General features: G+C 31.7%; 1 protein-coding gene across 1 annotated transcript in view; it reads right to left on the reverse strand.

Moving 5' to 3' along the window:
- The window catches only part of Naaladl2 (N-acetylated alpha-linked acidic dipeptidase like 2), a 675,105-nt gene that overhangs the window by 510,213 nt on the left and 140,406 nt on the right, over positions 1–24,486 (reverse strand). Inside the window, exon 4 of the mRNA XM_071614921.1 lies at positions 10,286–10,405. Within this exon, the coding sequence (XP_071471022.1) occupies positions 10,286–10,405 (120 nt within the window). The remainder of the gene's footprint in view (positions 1–10,285; positions 10,406–24,486) is intronic.

Here is a 24,486-nt window from a genome sequence, read left to right on the forward strand (position 1 = left end):
AAACTTAGAGGCTTTTTCAGGCACCAAATGAGAATCCCAGTTATGTGCCCTCTCCAACAATTTTTTTTTGAAATTTTTATTTTATAGAATCCAACAGAAACAAAAACTCATAGGAACACTCACAAAACAATCCACTAATTTCACAAGTTATTAATTTTTTACATTTCCTTTATCATTATGTATCTTTTTTCATTCTGAACCATTTGAATATAATCTGAAAACATAGTTTAGTTGCAGACACAGTGGTGGTGTTAATGTCTGAGCAAAGCTATCTTAAAGTAGAAGTTCATTTATTAACACAAATAATTAACAATTGTGGGGAACAGAAAGAGCACTGGTTTTGGAATGATAACCCTAATTCCCCCATGAGATAAAGGTAGGATATGGATTAAAGCACTCACCCTAACTCAGAGCAATGTCCATTCCTACTGATACAGGCATTTTTGCATTAGGACAATTTACAGGAGGTAATGTATCTGTAATGTACAGATATTATTCAAGCAATTATGGTTTTCAAAAATCTCTGAAGTAGGAGCTGTTTCTACTTATAATATGCAATATTATACTTATAATATGTTATCATACTTATAATATGCAATATTACTGATGAACATTTGCCAAGCATTTACTAAACATGAAGAAAGACAAAGACAACACTGTTGTTTAACTGGTTTTACAAGGAAGAAAATGAAGTAGTATAGAGGTAAAAGTCTTGGTATAGCAATTAAGTGGTAAAGCTGGAATTCAACTTCCATTTTTCTGTTCAGATTTTATACCCATGGGATATGACATAGGAAATTTGTCATAAGTACAGATGAAAAAAAATTGATGAAAACATACATGTGAAGACCACTCATGTCAGAATTATGAAGAATTCAAATGTGTAGTTACTTCTTCTTACTACTAGCCTCATTTCCCCAGGTATAATATTCATACCCCAAATAGTCTCAACACTAAATCATTATTATCCAAACATAATTTACCTTTGTTAAAAATTTTTGACAAAATAAATTTAGCAGAGTTTGAGTGTTGAAGGATTTATGAAACGTGAATCACTCATAACCTGATGTGGATCAGAAAGATGCACTTTAGCAGTGTATACAGTAGGGTGTTACAGGCTGAATGTAGAAGCAAACCACACCCTTGTGTGCAGACTACAACTAGGCATTTGCCTTATTTATGTATGGTGTATATTTTTAAAATAGATTGTATCTCTCTTGTAATGAATTAGTGAAAATTATGAAGTCAGACAAAATAAAAGAAAAACATTCACATTATTTTGTAAGTCATGCTAGAATATTTTTAAAATACAGATGAATATACTTTATTTCTCTTGTCAACTATCACTCAAATTAAGATCTTTATAGCCATATTTCACTTTGTTTCCAGTGAAAGTTATCCTGCTCTTTACCCCAAACTCTTTAAATTTGTTTTAATATAAAGCATTTTCTGCCATGTAGTTTGCTATCTTCGAAGGGAGCTGCCTTAGATTAAAACATGAAGAAAATTATAACTGAAAATTGAAGACTCAACAGGATATTCTTAGAAGAATTTGCTGGTAGTTCTTTCTTAATTGTGAATATCACTCTAAATTTGTCTGCCATTTATTCTAAAACACATTTTTGTAGGTTACAAAATCCAATCAATTTTTCTAAAAATTTGAATATAAAATTGATTTAAAATATTAGATTATGATAAAATGATTAGAATAATTTGGTGTAGTGTTTAAAAATTAGATATTAGTTGATTCTTATATTTAAATAATTATGGATTTAGAATTAACTTAAGAAAATTCATAAAAATTTTTTATACTAAATGAGATTTTGGGCATAACTTAAATTGAAATGTGAGAGAAAATTAAAAATAAAAAATGTAAACAAAATAAAATTGGAATTATAAATCTAGTAAATAAAAAGTAAATTTTGACCTGTAATATAAAGGCTTTTTTCAAACTCCTCATTATTAAAACACAAAATCTTTTCATAAAAATTATAATATGTATGGGCTGTAAAACTATCCCAATAGCTTTTCTATAAATATACCAAGTATATATTTTCAGTTAAAAGCTATTTAATGAACATTTTGACAATAAATTAAGACGTAAATAATTACCTATTAAAATAATATTTTATTGAGGATATGTTTTTTCAATGTTCAAGTGAGAATATTTTATGCTAGTAGAGTAAGATAAAGTTTTACAGCTTATTATACATTAATTTGTCATAAAAAAAGGACATCGAATTCAAAACCAGACAGTGCATTCTATAGCTATAATTTTAATTGCATAAATTTTAGAGAGGTAATTTTTCTCAAATATTCAATTTTCAATAATGTGTACCTCAAGAAGTAATATAAACTGTTCCTATATATTTTATAGCTACAGATTAGTAAAACCTAAAATAGTATTTAGTATTATTTTCCAATGTTTTCCTTGGCAAGATTATAATAATTATCAATTTTTCTTCAAGAAATGGTTAAAAAAAGAAGAGAACTTATAGCCATATATAGTGAATACCAAATAGCATAGATCCAAGTGTTTTATTCATTTTTTACTTTTAATTTTAAAATATCATTTTACATTTATTTTTAAAATATCAATGCAGAAGTAAAGGGAATTATGTGACACCATCAAGTTGGTTTTAGGATATTCTAAATTTAAATATGTAAGAAGATCTCAAGTTCAAATTTCAACTGTATAATTATTTTAAAAATGTCTAAAATAAAACAGATAAGAAAGAGCTTATGCCATTAAACTAATGATAAAATATTAGATTTTGACCACATAGAATGATAACCACTTGGAAAGGAGAAAATACAGTATTTGAAAAATTTTAGGATGACTAAATTAAATATTAGCCTACACTTAGGTATATGCTAGGAACTATGTTAAGTACCTATCAGTATTATTGTAATTAATTTTATTATAACTTTATGAGATAGGCAATTTAATGATGTTCTTTGAATGAAACATGGAACCTCAACTTTCAAGATAAATTTAAACTTTATATTACATATTTATACTATTACTCTATAAATGTATTTTTAAATTTCTACAATAGTATTTTCTTAATATTATATAATTTCATCACCTCAATACAATATATAGCTAAAAAAAGAATTGAGCAAGGTAAAAATCTAAACCATGAACTGTTATATTAGATGACCAATTATATTTATCTATAACTAAAAGTCAAGGTATATTTATCGTCAACATTCATTTCCCTACCTGTGCATTCATTCCACATGGATAAATAAAGATTTCAATTATTTTGCATAATTCAAAGATTCAAATTATGCTACATGGTACCAACCATAATCTTTATTGTTAATGCAAAAATGTGAGAAAACTTTTTTCTGCAATTGACTTGTCAAATAAGCATATTACTATTTTCAGTTCAGTTTTAGAAATTCTGAGTGCTCTGTCACATTTCCCTGTAATTAAATCATTAAATTCCCCTTTATCTTTAGAATTTAAGTATTTAGTAATAATCCCAATAATATCTAATATGTATGAAAGAATTATCATGCATGCATTTCAGATTTAATCTTCACATAATCTCATGAGTTGAGATTATTTTCTAATCATGGTATAGATTTGAAAAAAATCTTAAGATTTTAGATTTGCATTTATAGACAACATTCAGAGGTCACATTACCATCAAGTAGAAAGAAAAACTTTAACTTCAGTTTATTTATACTATTTTGGCATCCTATGATGTTGTGTTTCACTACTTAAAACAAGCTATTTGTAGAGCCCAGAGCAAGTACAAAAAAATTGGAAGGACTGGGAAGACTATCAACAGCAGAAAAAATGTAATAATTGCAAAACAGGAGGAATGGGCAAGAGAATAAAACATAAAAGAATAGGTCAGTATATCATAGCAGTAATAATTCTAATAATATCTAATATGTATGAATACATATTTGGGTGAGTCCTGTGTGGACTGTGTGTTACCAACAAATTAACATATGTCTAGAGCTTATTGTTTCAATTTTTAAAACAACATGGAATATATATTTTTAAAAATCTGGGAAGTGTGTAGCTTTAGGAGTTAAATTAGAAAGGATTAACTCCTATTTCTCTGCCTCCCTCCTTGTTTTTCTTCCTTCTTTTTTTCCTCTCCCACTCTCTCCAATTCTCTTCCTCTAAAACTTACATGAATACTTAGAGAGTATTTGAGCTAATTATATTACAATAAGATATGCAAAAGTAAACCCTTCTAACATGATGACACTTGCTGTGACTTCATATTTCAAATGGTCCAAATACATAATTAAATTAGATTATCATGTAGGTTAAACGTATGCATGATTTCTAAATTATGTGGTTAATTTGTAATAAACTTTGAGGATTTGTATACACATTTCTATTTTGTTTGAAGCCTGAAATATACTTTGATATTAGAAATAGAATGTGAGACATTTGATTATTTATTCTTGCTCTACATTCACTTTCCTAAAGTTGGATTGCTAAGTGGCAGAAAATGGCATCGTGTAAAATCTTTTCAATGTAACCTTATGATCAAAGTCATATTTAAACAAAAAATAACTTTGAAGATATAGAAATATTTGGTCTAACTCATTTTGAAAAGTAACTTAAGTGAGTCAGTGGAAAATGGGAAGAATTCTCAACAAGAAAACAGCAAATTTCACTTTAAAATTCATTAAACTATTGTTTTGTGATTTTGTGTCCGGAAGCTGGCCATGTTTCCCATGACAAACAGAAAAGTTCTTCAGTCTTAGAATTACAATATATGAGGTTATTGGTCTTTTGTAATTACTTCTGAGAATTGGGTATGAAGTGGCTTATTAAATAATTCAGTGAACAAGCATATCCTTTCAAAGAATCAGGATAATGTTTGCTTTTTACTTTTGTTCACAAAACGCCATCAAAAATTGTCTTAAGAAATAAAGAAGCAAGTCTTTCTTCATATACAGAATCATACCTAAAAGCATTATTCAATGACATAGAATTAAACATTGTTTAATTAAACATATTTTCTGAATATTATCTAAAATATTCAGAGAATGCCACTTAAAGAGATCTTCTAGGTTCCTCCATAGCAGGAAAAATGGTGATATACCAAAAATTTTAACAGTAAAACTATTTTTCTTTTCTTTCATATCTTCTTAGCCTCACTATGTGTATGTTTGTCTATTTATATGCTGTGTATATATGTATGTGTAATGTGTATATATAGATATATATACACACACATAAACATTATACACACATATATATGTATCACAAATCATGAGCATTTTATCTTCAAGAACTTTATTTTACACACAACATTTTTATATTAAATAAATAAATACATACATAATTTAATTTGAGCAAATAAATTAAATTTGAGTTCAACTATATCTAAACTTCTGTGACATAGAGTAAATGTTGCTTTTTGTCAACTAGAACAAAGAAAACAACAATTCTTTTGAGTGCGATTATCATAGGGATTAAACAATATTAAGTATATGTAATCAATATTTATAGATATTTTCTCAACCATCACCTCATGTTTTAAACTTTAATCATTTTTTGGATTAATTTTTAAATTCAAATAATATGAATTTGTCTTTTCTTTAAATAATACAACTCCTTCCTAATTTATAGTAAGCAATCTACATATTTGACAGGAGAAATACATAGAAATTGTTTATTTCCCACTTTTCTTTTTCCCCAGACTCTTCTCAAAGGCTTTCCCATCTAAACATGATTTCTGGGCTTACCTGTGATAAGTCATACAGGGCCCAAATATTTAGAACAACATAGGCACAGATCTAAAAGGCATTTCTCTTTCATTGTTCCTATTTATGATTAGATAAAAACATTACCTGATAAATAGATATAAAATACTTTGTTCTCAAGAAACTAAAAATATCTCCTTGATTCCTGTATCATCAAAAAAATATCAAAGGGTTACAAGTGTGTATTAAAATAATGAAAAAATTAACCAATCTTTTACATCTTACGATATGACAGTAGTAGGAATGTGGTATGCATTATTCCATATATAAAATAGTAAAAGCATTTGTGGAGTTTTGTGTAATTTCACAATGCACAAATGGCATGATTAAGATACATTCATTTGTGATTTTATTGCATACAAAAATGACTCCAAGACATGGCACTAATGTGTGGTAGAAACTAGAGAATGGTGTAGACTTCACTTTTCAGTAAGGTTTAATGTATTTCTAGTTGTCATAGAGTTTACAATATTTTTCTTATTGTTTTTATAAAAATGGTCACAAGAAGAATGTCAAATTTTACTGTATTTTATAAAAATAAATTTCGTGGGAGAGCTCTTTCTAGAAATTTGAGAATTTATGAAGGTCTCAGGGTCCACATTACTATGTCTCATAATGTCAGTGAGAGAAATTTGAGTCCATTATGACAACTAAAAGACTATTTTGCCCTAAAGTTTAAAGAAACAAAAGTACTTACCCTTAAAATAAACTACTATAAATATAAATCTAAAATGAACCCAAAGCCTGTCCTCTATAGTTTAAGCTACAGCAAACTAGCACAGAGCTCCAGAGAACTCATTTGAGTTATCTGCAGCAATATTTGTGGATATCAAGGCATACATCTAAATGCCAATGTGTTACACCTTTCCTGGCACACAGTGGGGGTATTTTCTCACCAATCACTTCAATGAAATTAAATTAACATTTGGAATTCATGATAAAACTAAAAAGATCTCCTTCTCAGCTCTAGGTTATTTTCTATTCATTTTAGGAGATAATTTAATGTACCAATTATGCTTCCTCTTTGCCCTCCCTATCTTAGATTCACAGATTCCCTTCAAAATTCCTTTTTGAACTGTGATTTAGTAACTACTGCTCAGCTAAAATAAGATTAACTTTTCTCTTTACCCATTCAGCTGCAAGTTCCCATACCAAATGTTCATTTAGAATCATAATTAACAATTGTGATTCACAAAGAAGTCACTTAGTTCTATGCCATTTTAATGTCAATTGTATGACCTCACATTTGAATTTCAGACCCAGAATATACTTGATGGACAGGTGAGGCAAGCTCAGCAGAAATTTTGCTCTAGAATCCTGTCTGACCCATGCTTCTTTTTTCTTTACCATGTGAATGTGTATTAATAGATTCAGTACTAATGTACATACAACCCCAAAGCTTTGGTATGCCCTGTCCCTCTGTCAAGAAGATAATGAAGAGTGTTTAGCAAGGCTCTGTCTGGAAGGACATTCTGCACACAATGCTTTGTTAAACTTATTCATAGGTTTATCAGGAAAATATTACCAGGTTCTTGTTGTTTCCTATTCCATATAAAACACTACTTTATAACGAATCAAAGGGTTTCATAATACAAGTATCCTCTGAAACTAACACAAAGAAAGTTGCTTTATTTTAATCCATTATATATTTGGTGTTAGGATTTTGAATAATTGGCCTATAAGCACTATTAGGAAAAAAAAAACTTTTTAGGGTCTTATTTTAACTTGATTTTTTTTTAAATTTGTTAACTTGAAATTTTAAAGGCATGCTTTCTGCTTACAAAATATATACACAATCATTTAGAATAATTATAAATGCAGAAAAATAAAAAGAAGTCAAATCGTTCATAATTCTACCTACCCAATTATATAATTATCCCCTAACATACACATTATAGTAATGATAGGTTGAACAAGCAGGGCTTTGTGTAATATATCTATATCCAAAGCAATGACACTGCCCCCTCTAAAAATACTCAAACAGGAATTTTTTTTTTTCTCTTAAGTCCTAGAAGACAACTTGGACCTTCCCATTATTTTTATGATTATTGGTAATAAAAAGCCCTATATAATCAATTTGAGTTACCAGTCTTAAGTAATTAGAATGTCTCAAATCTGTAGCCTTCATTTAAAATTTCATCATTTAAAAATTCCCTCTAGTGTTGGAGGGACAGGAATACAGTTAGTACATGGGGTGGGAAATATTAAAAGCTTCATTGGGTATGATTTTTTTCTGACTGTACTGTTCCTGTCCTAAGAGATCTACAGGCTCTCTGGGGCTCACAGATATTTTAAGCTGCCTTTGGGCCTTGTGGATACATTGTGAATTAATTGAAGCAGCCTCTATTGTAGTTTCCTTGATGGGAACAAATGCAATTCTAATGTGCCCTGTGGCTGACTTATGCATCAACAATCCAAGTGGCAAGAATGAAAGAAGATGACACTGGTTCTGTCATGTGGCTCCATCTGACCTACTAGGAATACATGGAGATTTTTCTATTGCCAACTCAGGGACACAGGCCAACCCAACACTGATACTTTTTTATGCTCATTTATTAACACCTTAGCAAGCTAATCTCTTATCTTTAGATTTTTCAAGTAGATTTATCCATCAGTCTACCCTGTATTCCACACTGAAGGGAATAGGTGTTAAGCCCATCATGTGTTCCATTGAAGTCCCTGTCCCCAGTGGTACAGTGGAACCTCCTATACAAATTTTTAACTCTCCATAAAACCTCTGCTCTTCAATTCCAAAACCTTTTATATCCCAGGTATGAGTGAGGGACTTAGCAATATTTCTATCTATTTTTAGTTATTTCATTTGAAATATTGATATTTGGTAGCAGATTTTGACATGCCACTCTGTACCTTAGAGTATCAGTTTAAAAATTCTAATTTATCATCTTGATTCCCTATTAATGATTTACTGTAGCAAAATAAACGCACGCACGAACACACGCACGAATGTACCACCACCAACAACAACACCACACCACCACCACCAAAACATACACAGGCCTTAAAAACTCAGGATTTGAGATGAGCCTTCCTGTGTGGAAGTCCTGAGAATTTCCTTTAACTACATCTCTGTCTTTTGAGTCAATTAGTCATCACTTTTCTACCTTAGTTACCTTATCTGAAAATTGAAGATAATAATAGCCCCCACTTTGACATTATGACTATTGTGAATGTTAATGTGATAACATATAAAACATGTTTAGAAAAATATCTATCCCATATCATAACAGTGTTTCTGTCAGAGGCAATAATAATAAAGTCATTATTTATTTTAAATGTTCTCTTTATAACTTATTTGATTTATGATGATTTTTACTTTATTACTTTTAATAGCTGTGTGGTATTTAGCAGGACAAATGTAGCATAATTTTTAATATTTGGTCACATCATTAATCATGATTGTTTATCACTTCTTTCCCCTTCCCAGAATAGAATACATTTAATATGAGAGTGCTGGATCAAAATATGATTATTTTAAGGCATTTAATATATTAGAAAATTATGCAATAGGAAATAATAATTTCATTTTGTATTTTATTTTCAAGAATATTTAAAAATTCTGGCCACTTATATATAATCAGACACTATCAGATTTAAATGAAGTGACATCTTTGAACAACAATGAAAAATAGGTACAGAATGTTCTCTTCTTTCCTAATACAGTGTGCCAAGAGATTTCTGGAAACATTTCTGGACCAGGGAATTAGCAAAGCTCATTTAAGATTGAATGAGGAGAAATCTAATTTATCTTCAGAACCAGGGATTTCCAGTGATATGAATACATTGACCATTCTTCTTAAATAGAAAAAGGAAATGAGGTAAGAATGAGCAGCCATGGCTCTCTATTGTGGTGCTTCATTATCAGATAGTAAGATTGAGCTGCTTTAATTATGTAAATGCATTTAGAGGATGAGTGTTAATAAACATCTATTTAAATAAAATAAATCAAAATTCTGCTTCTCCTTAGACTATTATATTTTAATTAAATTCTTGAGCACAGTTAGTAACTGTGAAGTTATACAGTTGACAAAATCAATCACTAAGGAGTATAAATCAACTAGATACTTGTGTAACATGAAGCAAAAGGTAATTAGTCAGTTTGGATAATAGATTACAAATTTCACATTTGTCATGAGAAGAGGATGCTGTGGTTTTCCTTTACAGACAGGTGCTATTATGAAGAGCACGCTAATTTTATCAAGGTCCCACAAACTCACCAAGGCTCAGCTTAAGGTAACCTCTGTTTTAAGGACTAAGGATATAAATCACTTCATTTAGAATATTCTATTTTGGAAAAAGTCATCTTCCTGTGACAATCTATGACCTTTTATGCCATTCTCTCTCTCTCTCTCTCTCTCTCTCTCTCTCTCTCTCTCACACACACACACACACACACACACACACACACACACACACAAACTCCATACTCTCAAAAGCTCATGACTCCAACAAAGCAAAAAAACAAACAAACAAATAAAAAGTATTCACCCTACAACAAAAGAACTGCCATTGGACCAACCTTATAAAGTAGAGGTAATTTTCCTAATTTCAGGAGTGCAATCTGATTTGTTATATTTTTCACTTTTTTAATCATTTTTAAATCATCTGCTGTTCCATAACTCACATCAATGACTTCAGCCTGAAAGAGAGAAAAAAAAGAAAAAGTTAAAGCTATGGAGTAATAATTACAGACAAATTGATGTTTAATATGGTGAAATTATGTGCAGTAATTGAAAGAATCAAAAAAGAACTAATTCTGTCTCTTACCTGATCCTAATTATGAAATATACAACTTTTCTATTTCTGTCATGCTATTAACAATTATTCTGGTCACTTGAGAAAAGAGTGTTAGTCATTTTTGTTTTGCTCTTTCTCTCCTAAAGAAATTAAAAACTTAATATATTCTTCTAAGAGACCATAAAGTTTGGTTTGTTTTACATTCATGTTTCTGGAATTTGAGTCATTTTACAAAATATTGAAGATTAATTTTTTTTAGGTTCAACAAGGATTATATTATTCTCAGAGTTGAAGAAATTCAATGATACTTCATTTTATCCAAATGAAGTGCAAAAACCTCAATTGCACAATCACTGTGCATAGCTGCTCAGATTGTCCACATGATGATCGACTATGAATGATACAGTTGTGCAGAATACAAGCTATACTAGCACATGGACTTGTCTATTATTCCAAGACTTTAGAATATTGTCCCAAATTACCATTTCAGTTATAATTCCTACTATCCCATACCTATAGATATATTCTACTCTATGTCAATATCACTCATTGTTATAGTTCTGTAATGTAAAAAGATTCACGATTTTCTCAAGATCTAATAGCAGTCCCCTGGTGTATTAGCCCTTTTCTACTCCTTGAAAAATACCAACCTATAGGGTCCATCACACAGATATTTCCATTAGCCAAAATGACTTCTTTCAACTATACTTTCTGTTATTAAAATAATACTTGTTACACATTCCAACAATCATAATACATTGTTTCAAATTACAGCACATGTCTAGAGACATGTTGATGAAAGGAGTTACTGGTGGTAAATAGTAAACAAAATGGAGAGGGATACTTCAGACCTCTAACTTTCCACCATTCTCAGCTAAAGCTAATGCACTTCAACCAGTTTTATCCAAAGGGCTTCCACAGAAGTTTCATATCAAAAATGATTTCTGCTTCCAGAACAACATGTGAATACCACTGGCGAGAGATGGGTAAATCTATGGTAGACACCATTTGTGGCATGACATATTTATTTTGCCATCACATTCATTTGCGTATGCAAAAACAATACTAATTACAACAAAGCCTGTTTCAAATGATACCTACTTGTGAATTATCTTTCTCTGTTACCTACTTATTTATAACCTTTCTCCACTTCAAATCCAAGAGCAATCTGTAATCTCTTTCTGCAACTCTTAAGGCCTTAACTGGACTGGTCTCTTTGTGTGTGTGTGTGTGTGTGTGTGTGTGTGTGTGTGTGTGTGTGTATGTATGTATGTAATATCTCCATCTGCCAGTTTCAGTTCCAGCACAGGGAGATTCCTGATGAAGGACCCATTACATACTCCTCATCTAGGTGTTTGGCATACACTGTTGGCTCATTGGTCTTGAACTGAAATGATCATACCTTATGCAAGATTTCTGAATAGTTAAGCTGTACTTTCAAGTGGATTTGCCAAAAAAAAAAAAAAAAAAAAAAAACACCTAATTGTTAAAAATGCTTCTGTCAGTATGGTTTTCCATTATAATTTTCTTCCTATTAAAATGTGATTAAATCATTGCCTTTAATATAATTCTTGAGTTTGCTGATGTTATTACCATATAAATAACTGTTGATCTATGATTTTAAAAGCCTGATTAAATAAATGATCACATAATATTAATGATTGCATTGCAAAAATGAGAGAATTCATATTTTTCATTTCAAATTTCTAAGCTTCATACTAATTATTTGTGATTTAGTGACAGCATCTTAAAACAGGGCCATTACTCAGCTGGTTATGTTAATGAACATATTTTTCATATTTAGTAGAGTTTGAGGAAAAATCTTACTGCTTTGAGAGGATATAGTCTACACTGTGACTTTTTGCTGTATCCACCAGATATAACACTCACAAAACCACCAAAACTACAAAAAATATTTATGGCATTAGAAAATACCAATGGCTTGAATCCACAATGATAATTTCCGTGAAGGAAGTCCTCAATTCATCTTCCATAGATAGCATGAGTTAACATATTAAACTATTTTAGCATGTGAGACATTTTTTCATAAAAGTATTTCTCAATACAGATTTCATTATATCAATCTATTTTGTCTTACCCATTTGGGGCTACTACTAAAAATCAATAATTAGAAAAGTCTGAAGGTCTCAATGTTCTCAGTGTTTGACAGGCAATAAAAAAATTTATCTTTCCTATTTACCTTCAAGCAAACTGAAAATCACAGCTGCAAGAATACACATTGAATTTTTCTGAAGCACAAATCAATATACAATGATATGATAAAATGACAACCCATTTATTTCTGCATATTCTATTTGCTACAGAGAACCTATACTTATTGTACTTGTTCTGTCATACCAGAAAATCATCCAGTCAACTAGTTAGTACTATTTTTAACTTATGTCCAAATGCCAGGGATTGAGTCATACCCTCATGTTCTCTATTAGAACCTAAGTATTTGGGTATTTATTGAGCTATTTAACTTCTGTGCACCACAGTTTTTCCAATGAGAATTTCTGAGAGATGCAGAGTGAAATGGAACTTAGTCCCTTCTTTATTTAATTTTTTTCAACCAGAAACAAATATTAAAAATTCTTTGTGTTAATTTTTCATTAAAATTCTATACATTAACTTTTGAATTAGGAACAAATAGCTTGGAAAATAGCAACAATTAAAAAGGGAATAATATTTGATCCCATGTAAAAAAGAAATCAAGTTATTGGGATAATATCAAAGGGTCATAGGCTACATTTAAACAGCTAAGCAGAAAACTGGCACACTTTAAAAATTCAGGTCAAAATACAATTACCTTCTGCCTATGGTAAAATACGCAATTAGAAGGAATCATCAACCAGACAATTAGCAAAGACTAAAAACCAAAACATTAAAAATTGACATTCCATTTATCAGTGGCTCCATGGTTTTTAATCTAAGTGACATAAATCTCAAAAATTGTTAAATAGAAACCATAGAAATTTGACTTCCTTCATCTTACTCCTCTGAAACCAATTCAGAGGGGTTATCTTTTGTTTGATAAGAGTGCCATGAAATGCTTAAATAAGCAAATAATTTACACAAAGACATTGTTTATCAATGACTTGTTAACAGGGCTCTGATCTTATGATGAGGAAATGTAATTGATCAAGCTTCGGAATTGTTGGAAACATACTGCGCCTAGGAACAAGAACACATTCAATAAGTTTCTCCCATATGCTGGAATTGTGCATATAATATGCCATTTTCTCAGATAACACTGTCACCATTTCAGAGATAAGGAAAGTTAGCCTCAGAGAGATGAAATAATCTGTCCAAGTTCTGTGACTTTAATTCAAGAGTGGAACAGATTTTCTTTAGACACCTTTCAGGAGGGTATTTTACCAAGGACAATGAACACTTGGCAGTCACTGAAGAAGAAATCTCCAACAGCACAGTTGAGTTAAACCTACCAATTCCACCTCAATAGCAAACATTCTTGTTAAAATCACATATTCTTTATTTCACCCAATGACTATCAAACCAGGATCTCCAAGAATTAGATTGTCTTCCTGTGCTCAGACTGCATTACGAAATACCACAAAGTGGGCAGTTTAAACAACAGAAGTTTATTAGTTCATAGTTCTTAAGGCTGAGAACTCAAAGATCAAGAGTCTGGCCAATTCTGTTTCTGGTGAGGGCTCTCTTCCTGGACAACCCCCTCACCCCCACCCACACCCACATGGGGGTGGAGGGATGGGGGGGGAGAAAGAGAGAAGAAAATGGTTCTTGCTCTTGACTAAGCCCTCTGGTCTTTTTTTTTGGGGGGGGGGGCGGGGGAAATAACCAAGGAATTGAACTCAGGGTCACTCAACCACTGAGCCATATTCCCAGCCTTATTTTGTATTTTATTTAGAGATAGGGTCTCATAGAGTTGCTTAGCCTTTCACTTTTGCTGAGGCTGGCTTTGAACTTGAGATTCTCCTGCTTCTGTCTCCTGAGGGGCTGGGATTACAAGCATGCACTTACCCGCACCCCACTGGTGTCTCATTATAGGGACACTAATCCAGTCAGATAAGGTACCACCCTTATGACATCCTTTATCCTCAACTACTATCTTGTAGGTCCCACCTCCAAATACAGTCATATAGGGGATTTGGATACAAAGTATGTATTTTTGATGGGGGTGGGGCACAATTCAATTCTTAACAGGAGCCCTAAACTATAGATTTTTTATATCATAAAATTCTTATTCTCTATAGTATGACTTATATATTGGTAAAAACAATGTTATTTAGAAATTGATAAAAAATAGCTTCAGACATTGTTTTTTGTTTGCAGAAGAAACTTTAGATCTTGTTATTGAGAGATTGTCTCCTTAAAATCAGGGGAAAATATTATGATAAAGTAATTCAAATGAAAAATAAAAGTACCTATCATTAGTAATAAAGGAAAAATGGGAATATTAAATTTGTGCCTTTGTAGAAACATAAATAAGTCATAAGAATTCAAAGATACTTTTTGTCAAATTCTCTTAACTTATGTGATATAGTAGAAATAAAAGCATACATTCCTATTTTACATTTATTTCTGCACCATTGATAATCCTGTTATCTTCTAATATGAAACTTCCCACTAATGAAACATTTGATCTTTAATTAGAATTTCAATTTACAAAACAAAATTTTTTCAGATGGTAAATAAACTTTTAGAGGAAATATTGCCAAGAAATAAATTGTCTACCTTATTAACTAAGAAAAATGAATAAGAATTTTTAAAATTGAGTGGTCTCAACTGTTAAAAACAGCTCACATACGCATATGAAAAATAAATAAGAATTGCTAATTCCTCCATTAGATAATTTGCTTTTTTTGTTAAAGTTTATTTTCTAAATGTCAATAACAATACTTCTACAGAGAAAGAAACATTAAATCTAGCTCAAAAATGCTATTATCATAAAATTACTCTTATATCATAAAGTTATATATAGTGACTCCACATTGTTCATGTCTGATTGCTAAATTCTTTGTTGAAAATGAGTTAGCTATAGAGTTTAAAGAAATTTAAAAAAATGATGGTAGACTTTTTTACTTACCAAAAAAAAATCATATGTTGCTATGGAATAGATATATGTTTAAAATTATGCCTATAAAGATACACATGGACACATCCCTAAATTCACAAACTGGTCACAGTCATTTTTTGTTGTTTGCACCTAAGTTCTTATCACATAGTAGACACACAATAAAATGAGTGAGTGAATGAATGAATGGATATAGGTACACACACACACATACACATACACACACATCCAAACACAGCCGTTGATGCTGAAAAATAGGGTTATAAATCACATATAGAGATTTTTGTTTGGAGCCTAAAAAGGGGGGAGACTTGTTAAAATTAACTAGGGGAAGCTGATGAAAATAAATAAATAATAAATGAACTAATACATGATCTTTTCCTCAGTGACTCAGAATTGAAGTCCCACCACTACCAAAAATAAATATTTTAATGAGTGCATTCTATATATTCAGCACTATTCCAAGTATTATTTATTCATTTTCTCCTTTAATCACAATAAATGTTCAAAGAGATAGGTTACGAGCCTCATCCTCATTTTAAACACAAGGAAACTGAAGGAGAGAGATATAAGGTAACATATTTACAGTGACACCTCTACTAAATACTAGAAAATTCAAAGATAGACAGTCTATAGTCTAGACTCCACATATGATATGCACCTACATTATCATCAATTCTACCTTTGCCAGAAAGCAAGCAGATATGGTAGGTACGAAGATGGAAGGTAAATGGAAAAGGCAGTGGCCCTTTTGAAGATAACACAGATGTTAAGAGGCTGAATCTACAAAAAATTCTAGCAATCTAACCTTGGGTTAGTAAATGAACTTTTCTGGATCTCTGAGTTCTCTCTAGTGCAATGATGACACCAATACACAGCAGTGTATTAGCTCAGTGAGTTCCAATGTCAATAGTAAGAAAAGTTGATAATTTACATGGCCTCTAATGCCCTGCACACTCTAATGCTCTCCACACTGCTCTGTGACCTCCTCTCTTCTATAGTGCTGGCTTCAGGGACTTGTGGCCTATGCAGTTGCACAGGGGACTATTCTCACAAGGGAACCCTGCCTGGCTTAATGTTCTCCTGTCATTGCCTTGACATTCTTAAGAATTTTTGAACAAGAGATCCTGAATGTTAATTTTGCACTGGGTCCAATCCTGCCTGTTTCTTCTCACTGACCCCCAGTTCAACCCCAGAAGCTGGTTGTGCTAGGCACACTGTCCGCTGGAATATGGACTTCAGCTGTTACCACTGGTTAGAAATACACCACTTTTCGCCAGATCCATTTGACTCATCCCTCTGCTATATATGCACCTTCCCTCCAATTTCAGAGGTCCAGTTTTGCCAACTATGAACATCCTACTCAAGACTACAGCCACGCCACCCATGAAAATATTTTCTGTCCCCTTCACTCTGCTCTTATTTGCTAAATTATGTTTCAACTTTTAACTATAACTAAATGTACATACAATATATTAATATAATTTGCTTCTTTGTTATGATGATTATCTGTCTCTACAATGTTTACATTCCACTAGGGTGGGATCATTGTAACTGGACAGACTCATCCAAAATTCTACAACAGTGTGAAGTCAATAATAAATGAATATTTGCTAAGTGATTAGGGGGCTTTAAACGATTCTAAATCAGAGACATAGTGTCTCCAAAGGAAATCTAATATCTAATACATAAAATGACCAAAGCGAAGTAGAACTGCTTGAAGAGTTGCCAGCTCAAGAATTCTGAAGGGTTGCCAGCTCAAGAATTCAACACCCAAAGCTTTTCATGCTCTGTGTCTCTTGAGATAATGAGAGTTTAGGCAAAAGTGAAACAAAACAAAACAAAAACCTTTATAATGTTTCCAAATAGAAACTGAAAATTTTAAACTCTTAGGAAAGTTATAATTTTTTCCTTGCTTTCTCATAATATCAGCAGCAAAAATTTTAATGACATTACCAAATGGACTAGCTGTTTGCTTCAGGGACACAGGAGTTTGCAAAGTTGCATTCCTATCTACACATGAATGGCAAGACAACCCTAAGCAGAAGCAACTTACAAGTAAGTAAAAGAAAGGCAGAGTTGTGTTTCCTATTGTCAGCTAAACAAAACAAATGAAACAATTATTGAAAGTAACTAAGTCAGAGAATTGTCCCTAGGGCAATCGCATCATGAATGACTTGGAATCCACAGTAGAGAACACTTCAATGCTCTTTCTCCCCCACCTTGAGGTAGCAAAATTTATTCATGCTTATGAAATTATTAATGCTTTGAAATTATTCAGACTTGACATTTTCAACCAAATCAATCACTCTGAGCCCTCATAGTTATTATCTAAGAGAGATTCAGAATGTACAGAATGTTAGAAAAGCTTGCTTTGAGTAAAATAGCAATTTTCAACTCAAATTCAGAAACGATAAACCCAAGCATACTGATGACAGAATACAATATTAGCACAAGTACTCTTTATCTAAAAACAAATTTTTACTTTAGGATTTATTATTACCTAATATAATCTACCTTTTGAATTCTTTTCAGATTAAAGTGTTTATGTTAAACAAAAACTTGGAAAATCAAAATGATTATCCATGTTTAACACTTTTCTTTCTAAAAAGCATTAATATGTCAATATTTATAAAGAGTTAAAAGTTCAGAGCTTGTTAGAGTTTTATCAGTACTTCTGGTTGTCAAGTTCCCTCAAGGGTTTTCCATCATGAACATTATCATAAGGACCTCAATGCACCAAGCATGAAGACCAATGTGGTTTCCTTCCTTTCACTAATCAACCATCTCATTTTCAAATTCTTTTTCAAAATAGTTTCCCAAAGCAATTCGGGGTGACATAAACTGCAGAAATGTTTAAAATATTTAATTACTAATGTAGCACAAGTACTAAGAAGTTAACATGGATTTGCAACCAATCAGAGACACTAAATAGAGGATTAGATTTGTATATCTCAACTGAACTCAGCATTTGAGACTAAATTATTTGTCTATCATTTTTGGAAAGGATAATAAGGTGGCTTCAGATAAAGAGATGGCTTCTCAATTTTGTCAACTTTTCTTTCCTGTGATATATATAATAACTGAAAAAAATTATAATATGGATATACTAAATATAATGTTTAATGAAACAATGACCACATTTTAATAGCAGAAATAACAAAGGTAAACTATAGTTTCCAGTTGCTTTAGGATAGATTGTTTAATAAATTTTAAAAATGTCTTTAATTTTATAACCTGACATATATATCTAAAAGCTGGAAAGTAGCCTAAAATATTTGTAATACAGAAATTTAACCTAATTGAAATGAAATTTCACTTTTATATTCTAAGTATAGAGTCTCCAAAGTTAGTAGGAAAAAATAGTACAAGTTTAGAATAAGATTGCATGCCGGATTAAGAAAATATAAAGGAAGAAAATATTTTTCTTCCTGATTTTGATAAAGAGTTCCAGAATTCTCCAGAATTTGATGAAGCATTCCTTAGAGACTGGTTATCATTTATATTATTTGGCCAACATTTTAAAAATAACACAATCAACTGGAATATCTTCCCTTTTGGCCATTTCCATTGATCAGAGTCTCATTTTTAAAAATAATATATATATATATATATATATATATATATATATATATTAAAGGAATTATGGAAAACAGGTAGAGATGTAGGAAAACAAATCAAAAACAGGAAGAAACTGAATTATGGATTCCAAGGAGGAGAGTATTAAAGAGAATTATGTCATTTTTTAATAACGGATATCAGACTACATTTTAGTTTCTGAAGATATGGTGGGAAATGTGTTACAAAAGGTACCTTTCACACTGCTTATATTCTGCAAGATTGACAAAAAAGTAAACAAAGACATTAACAGTTGAGAAAACTTTCAATTATGATATACCTTAAAAACAATAATGTATGGGTAATGAGGAATTCTTTACTAAGGATGTCAGATATTGCCTAGATCATATCCAACTGAAGAAAAACCATGAATTGGCCTGGGAAAGGTATTTTTAGGCAGCTGTAAGTTTTTGAGAGAGTAAAGAACTCTTATCAAATGAAACTAAGACATCAGACATGTTAAAGAGTAAACCATGACTATTGGATTTTGAAGTAGGAAGTTATTGATTTTCTTTTAAGTATGGGGATTAGATAAGGATAGAATTTTAGAAAATGTATCAATGAAGAAAAGAATAAATGTTAGATGGTAAATCTGAGCTGACATAAAGCTGAGAGTGGTGATGGTATATTGGTTTTTTGTCAGCTTTTAACCAAAAAGGAGATTTAAGAATGTTTATAGACCAAAAAGATTTTATTCCATTTGTTTGACAAATCCTAGTAATGTTGGAAGTACAGAGAAACTATATCTAGAGTCTTCTTTCTTAAAAAAAAAAACAACAAATAAAATAAATTAGTGCAAAAGAAGTCCTAAACCATTTATATTTCCATGAATATCAATAATAATTGTTCATAAGAGTTTCTGCAACTTTGTCATTTTCCCTATGCTCAGACCTATTTGCTGCACTTTTTCTGGCAAACTAAGACTAAGACTCCTACAAAACACAAAATAACTGCATGATTGCTTCAGAGATAAGCATCCGAGAATGAAGTTGTAAAAAACTCAATCTAAACTCCAGGGTGATGTAGGGAGCAAGCCATTAACAAAGACATAACTGAAGATATGGTGGGAAATGAGTTAATGTCAATGTCTGCACTGAAAGTCCAAATAGAGTTGGAGGGTCGGTCCCAGTTGTTTGAAGAGCAGCATAAAAAGATCAATAGATACTGTTTTGTCAAAAAGTCCAGGATCCAGAAGTATCCCAAGAAAGTTTGCATCTCACAGAAAAATTGAGGGAATTCTCAAAATGAACTTACATTTTCACCTTCCACTAGCTCTATTATAATAGTCAATTTTATCTACTCACATCAGAACTTTAAATCTAAAGGAATTATCCTCTCCTTTGAATTGTATGATTGACTTTTGAGTGACATCTTTGACCCTAGATGGCAAAGGTAGAGGACTGATTGCAAGTGGAGTCTGAGTGCACTCTCACTTTCAACCCAGTGGCATTGTTTTTGGCTCTGTCCACCCATCCCAATATCGTGACCATACTATATTGACAATCTAGCCCATTAGCTCTTGCTGAGTGTTAGGAAGCTGTATGCTAATAAAATGGTTCTCTGAGATCAAAAAAAGAAATCATTATATATAACAGTGGAAAGTTGCTGTGGTTTAAAGATTCTCAATAAAGTAGATTTCAAGATGCCAATAGGACATCAGTTCATGAGGAATTGGGGGCAGGAAAGAGCAGAATTCAGAAATATGCACAATATCAACTCTCAAGCAGCAAGACAGAGTTAGCTTGACTAGCTGTAGTATACCACTGGGATACTTCTCCATAGTCTTCTAAAGTGGTAGGACATGTACAATTTAAGTTTTGCTAGGTGGCTGAAAACAAAAATCAGGTAGTGTTATGGGTCAGGCTATATGGGCAATGACCAAACAGACTACATTTTACCCTGAGACTCCCTGTCATATAAGAAATGCTTCTCCCATGGGAAAGCTCTGCCTCTGTACCCATTACTAATTGTCTAGCATAGCATACTTGGCAACACAAAATACCAATTCTTATACAATGTAAAATTGTTCTCTTTGGTTCCCATTTTTCTTGGGCAATGTGGCCTGTCAGAGAATGATTGTCTAGACGTTAGTAACCATTCTCTAACTTATACTCAACTAGGGTTATTTTGATCACTTTCCTTCTGCTTGCTTGCTGCTATGCCAACCTGGAAAATCCCATGGGAAATATGAATGTACCCATTACATTGTTTCACTAACTGCTCGATTCAGCTTCTATACCCCTGCTTGCTTGCAGCTACTTTAAATACCCTGAAATGATGAAGCTCAAGGCTGTTTTCTACAGAGACAACTTGGTCCTGTAGGAAGCAGTCCCGGCTGGTTGGAATAAAGACTCTTCAATTTGGACAAAACTGGGACTTGGTGTGTTTTTTGAGTGACCTGCCCCACAACGATTTGCATCTGAGATAGAAGTGAAAGCCTCAGCTTTGATAAAATGAGAAATTTCTCAAAAGGCAGATGAGAGCAAAGGGTGTGTGATTATAAGAGGAAGATAAGAGCAAGAGGAGTTTCACAGGCAATGGCAGCTATTGGGAATCAAAGGTGTGTGTATATGTGCATGTGTATCTCTGTGTGTGTGTCATAAAAAGGGCTAAACCATATACAAATAGTCTGACATGTTAAAATGGGGGAAAAATCAATACTTAACCATTGGTGTCCATGTGCTAGACATTTTACTAAGATTTTTTTCAATTGTTTTCAGTCTAACTTCAGAATATTTTTATTTGATAGATATTTTCAACCACTTTATATATGGAAAAACTGAAGCTTAGTGTATTTAAATAACTTGCTAGAATTCATAGCAACATAAATCCTTGCAACATTTTTTTGTTTTGTCTTTGGTATTCCTTATTGAACTCAAGGACACTCAATCACTGAGCCACATTCCCAGCCCTGTTTTGTATTTTATTCAGAGACAGGGTCTCACTGACTTGCTTAGCACCTCACTTTTGCTTGAGACTGGCTTTGAACTCGCTCAAGGTCCTCCTGCTTCAGTCTCCCAAACCTCTGGGATTACAGGTGTGTGCTACAACGCTCAGCTAAATTCATGAAATTTTATAATTGCTTTCTTAATCCTTTTCTCCTAGGAGATTTTGCTAGTTGAGTGTGGTAAAGCCAAAAACTTTCTTATTTATCACTGTGTCCTCTGTGATTGGCATACAAGTCACTTAATATATATTTCCTAAATGTTGCACATGAAACCCAGCTGGCTACATTCCATATTAGTTAATATTCCAGCACCAAACTAAAATATAAAGAATAATAAATTAATAATCATAGGGTGTTTTATTTAATAAATGATACTCAACTTATTAAGGGTGTTGGAGGAGTTGAAAACGTATTCAAGAAAATCAAAGGTCATGAAACTAATATGACAAATTTTTTATTCTAAAATAAATTGAATTAGTGTTTTGGAAATAGTGTAGGGACCATCTTTTCCACATAACCCTACAGTTCTGAAAAGACTGAATTTGTGGAACTTACTAAAATGAAGTAAATCTTATTCATAAACTATTTTATTTAAGTATTTACATTTTACAGATATTAGGATATAAATTAAATTTGCTAAAAGAAAAATCAATGTTTTGCTACGAAAACTACGATATTACTTAACTCTGTGCTATGCTTTAAATCAAATCAGACACTTTGAAAGCATCAGAATTTTCTGCCAAATAGTGATTATGGTGGTTCAGAATCTTTAGAAATAACTGGTTTAAATAAAAGTCTATATTCAAATGTTTTCTCACTGAAAATGCCACATTTATTCTAATAGAGAATTATCTATTACACTTTACCCACTTATTTAAATTCAACTACTCTGTTTTAAGATTTTCATTTCATAAAATAGGCTATTTTTCCCACATAGAAAATGTAACTTCTCTTCACAAGATTTAAGATTTAACTATGGAAAATATGTTTTGTTATATTTTTCCTCCTCTTCTTCCTCTTCCTCCTTCTCCTGTTTTTCCTCCCCCTCTTCCTCCTCCTCTTCCTCCTTCTCCTCCTCTTTCTCCTCCTCTTTTTCCTCCTTCTCCTCCATAAATGCTTCTGATTAAATTTTAAATATAGGGGGAAATCTACTTTAAATACATTGAAACTAATCAAATAAGAAGGTAGCAATATGGAATTATTCTTCTTAACTCAACTGGTTTGTGAACAGAACTGATGAGACCACAAACAGAAGGTCATATTGAGTCCAGGAACGTAGGCACAGTTCTAAAAAATTAGTAGCATATATGTTCACAGTCATTTATTTCACATTTGTGTATCACTGTCAAAGGGTGGATAGCACTAGAGAATAGAGACAAATACAATACTAAATTATTTTCAACACTGAAAAACTGTTCCAAGCTCATATTTCTGTCAGTGAGATTGTACCTTCCTCTTCAAAGCCCCAAATACAAATAAATCAATTCTGTTCTACTCCCCTAGCTTTCTAATATTTTTTTTTTATCTGTAACAAGAATCTTTCAGAGCCAAATGTACAGAGCTCTTCTTTTTGCTATACACACTTATAAGTGTGGTTTGGTTTGAAAATATCAAAAAATTAAAAAGACAAAATTTTCCTCAACATGAGAAAATAGGCATCTGATTGTAAGTTATTTGGGGAATCCTTGTAGTGGTGATACTTTTCTCTAAAACTTTCTGACAAAACATATGATATAGTGTTCACACAGATGTCATATGTCAGACTACAATGTCTTGATATTTTAAACATTAAGACAAGCAATACTCTTCAGGCCCAAATTGACATGATTTATCATTCCACATTCAAGAAAAAAATATTTCATTCCTATTTTGTTTAAGCCTTCAGTTTAATTAGAAAATATGATTAGGGTATTATGTATAGTCTATTATTTATTTATACTTGTCAAAGCATTTTATTCCCTAACAATTAATATTTTTCACATAAAAAAGAAGATAGGAAAATTAAGATACATGATGAATATGACAGAAGTCTGTACTTCCAAATCTTGATATTTAGTTCTGATCTTTTCTTAATTTCTTCCATTTAAATGTTTCTACTTTCTGCCAGGCAATAACAATAGCTAACATTTATTGAGTGCTTTGTAAGTGCCAGGCACTTAACATGTTTTTATTATTTCTTCCCCATGACAACCATCTAAGTGACTATTATCATTCCCCTTCTACAGATGAGGACACTAAGTTTTAGAGAACTGAAATGACAAATGACATTTGTACAGCTGATAAGGAAGTCTCCTGAAGGAGTTGGCAAAAATAATTGAAGTATTTGGTTTTGTGTTTCAGGCAAAATCATCATCATCATCAT

Source organism: Marmota flaviventris, chromosome 8 (assembly GCF_047511675.1).
Source record: "Marmota flaviventris isolate mMarFla1 chromosome 8, mMarFla1.hap1, whole genome shotgun sequence".
Lineage (NCBI taxonomy): Eukaryota > Metazoa > Chordata > Mammalia > Rodentia > Sciuridae > Marmota > Marmota flaviventris.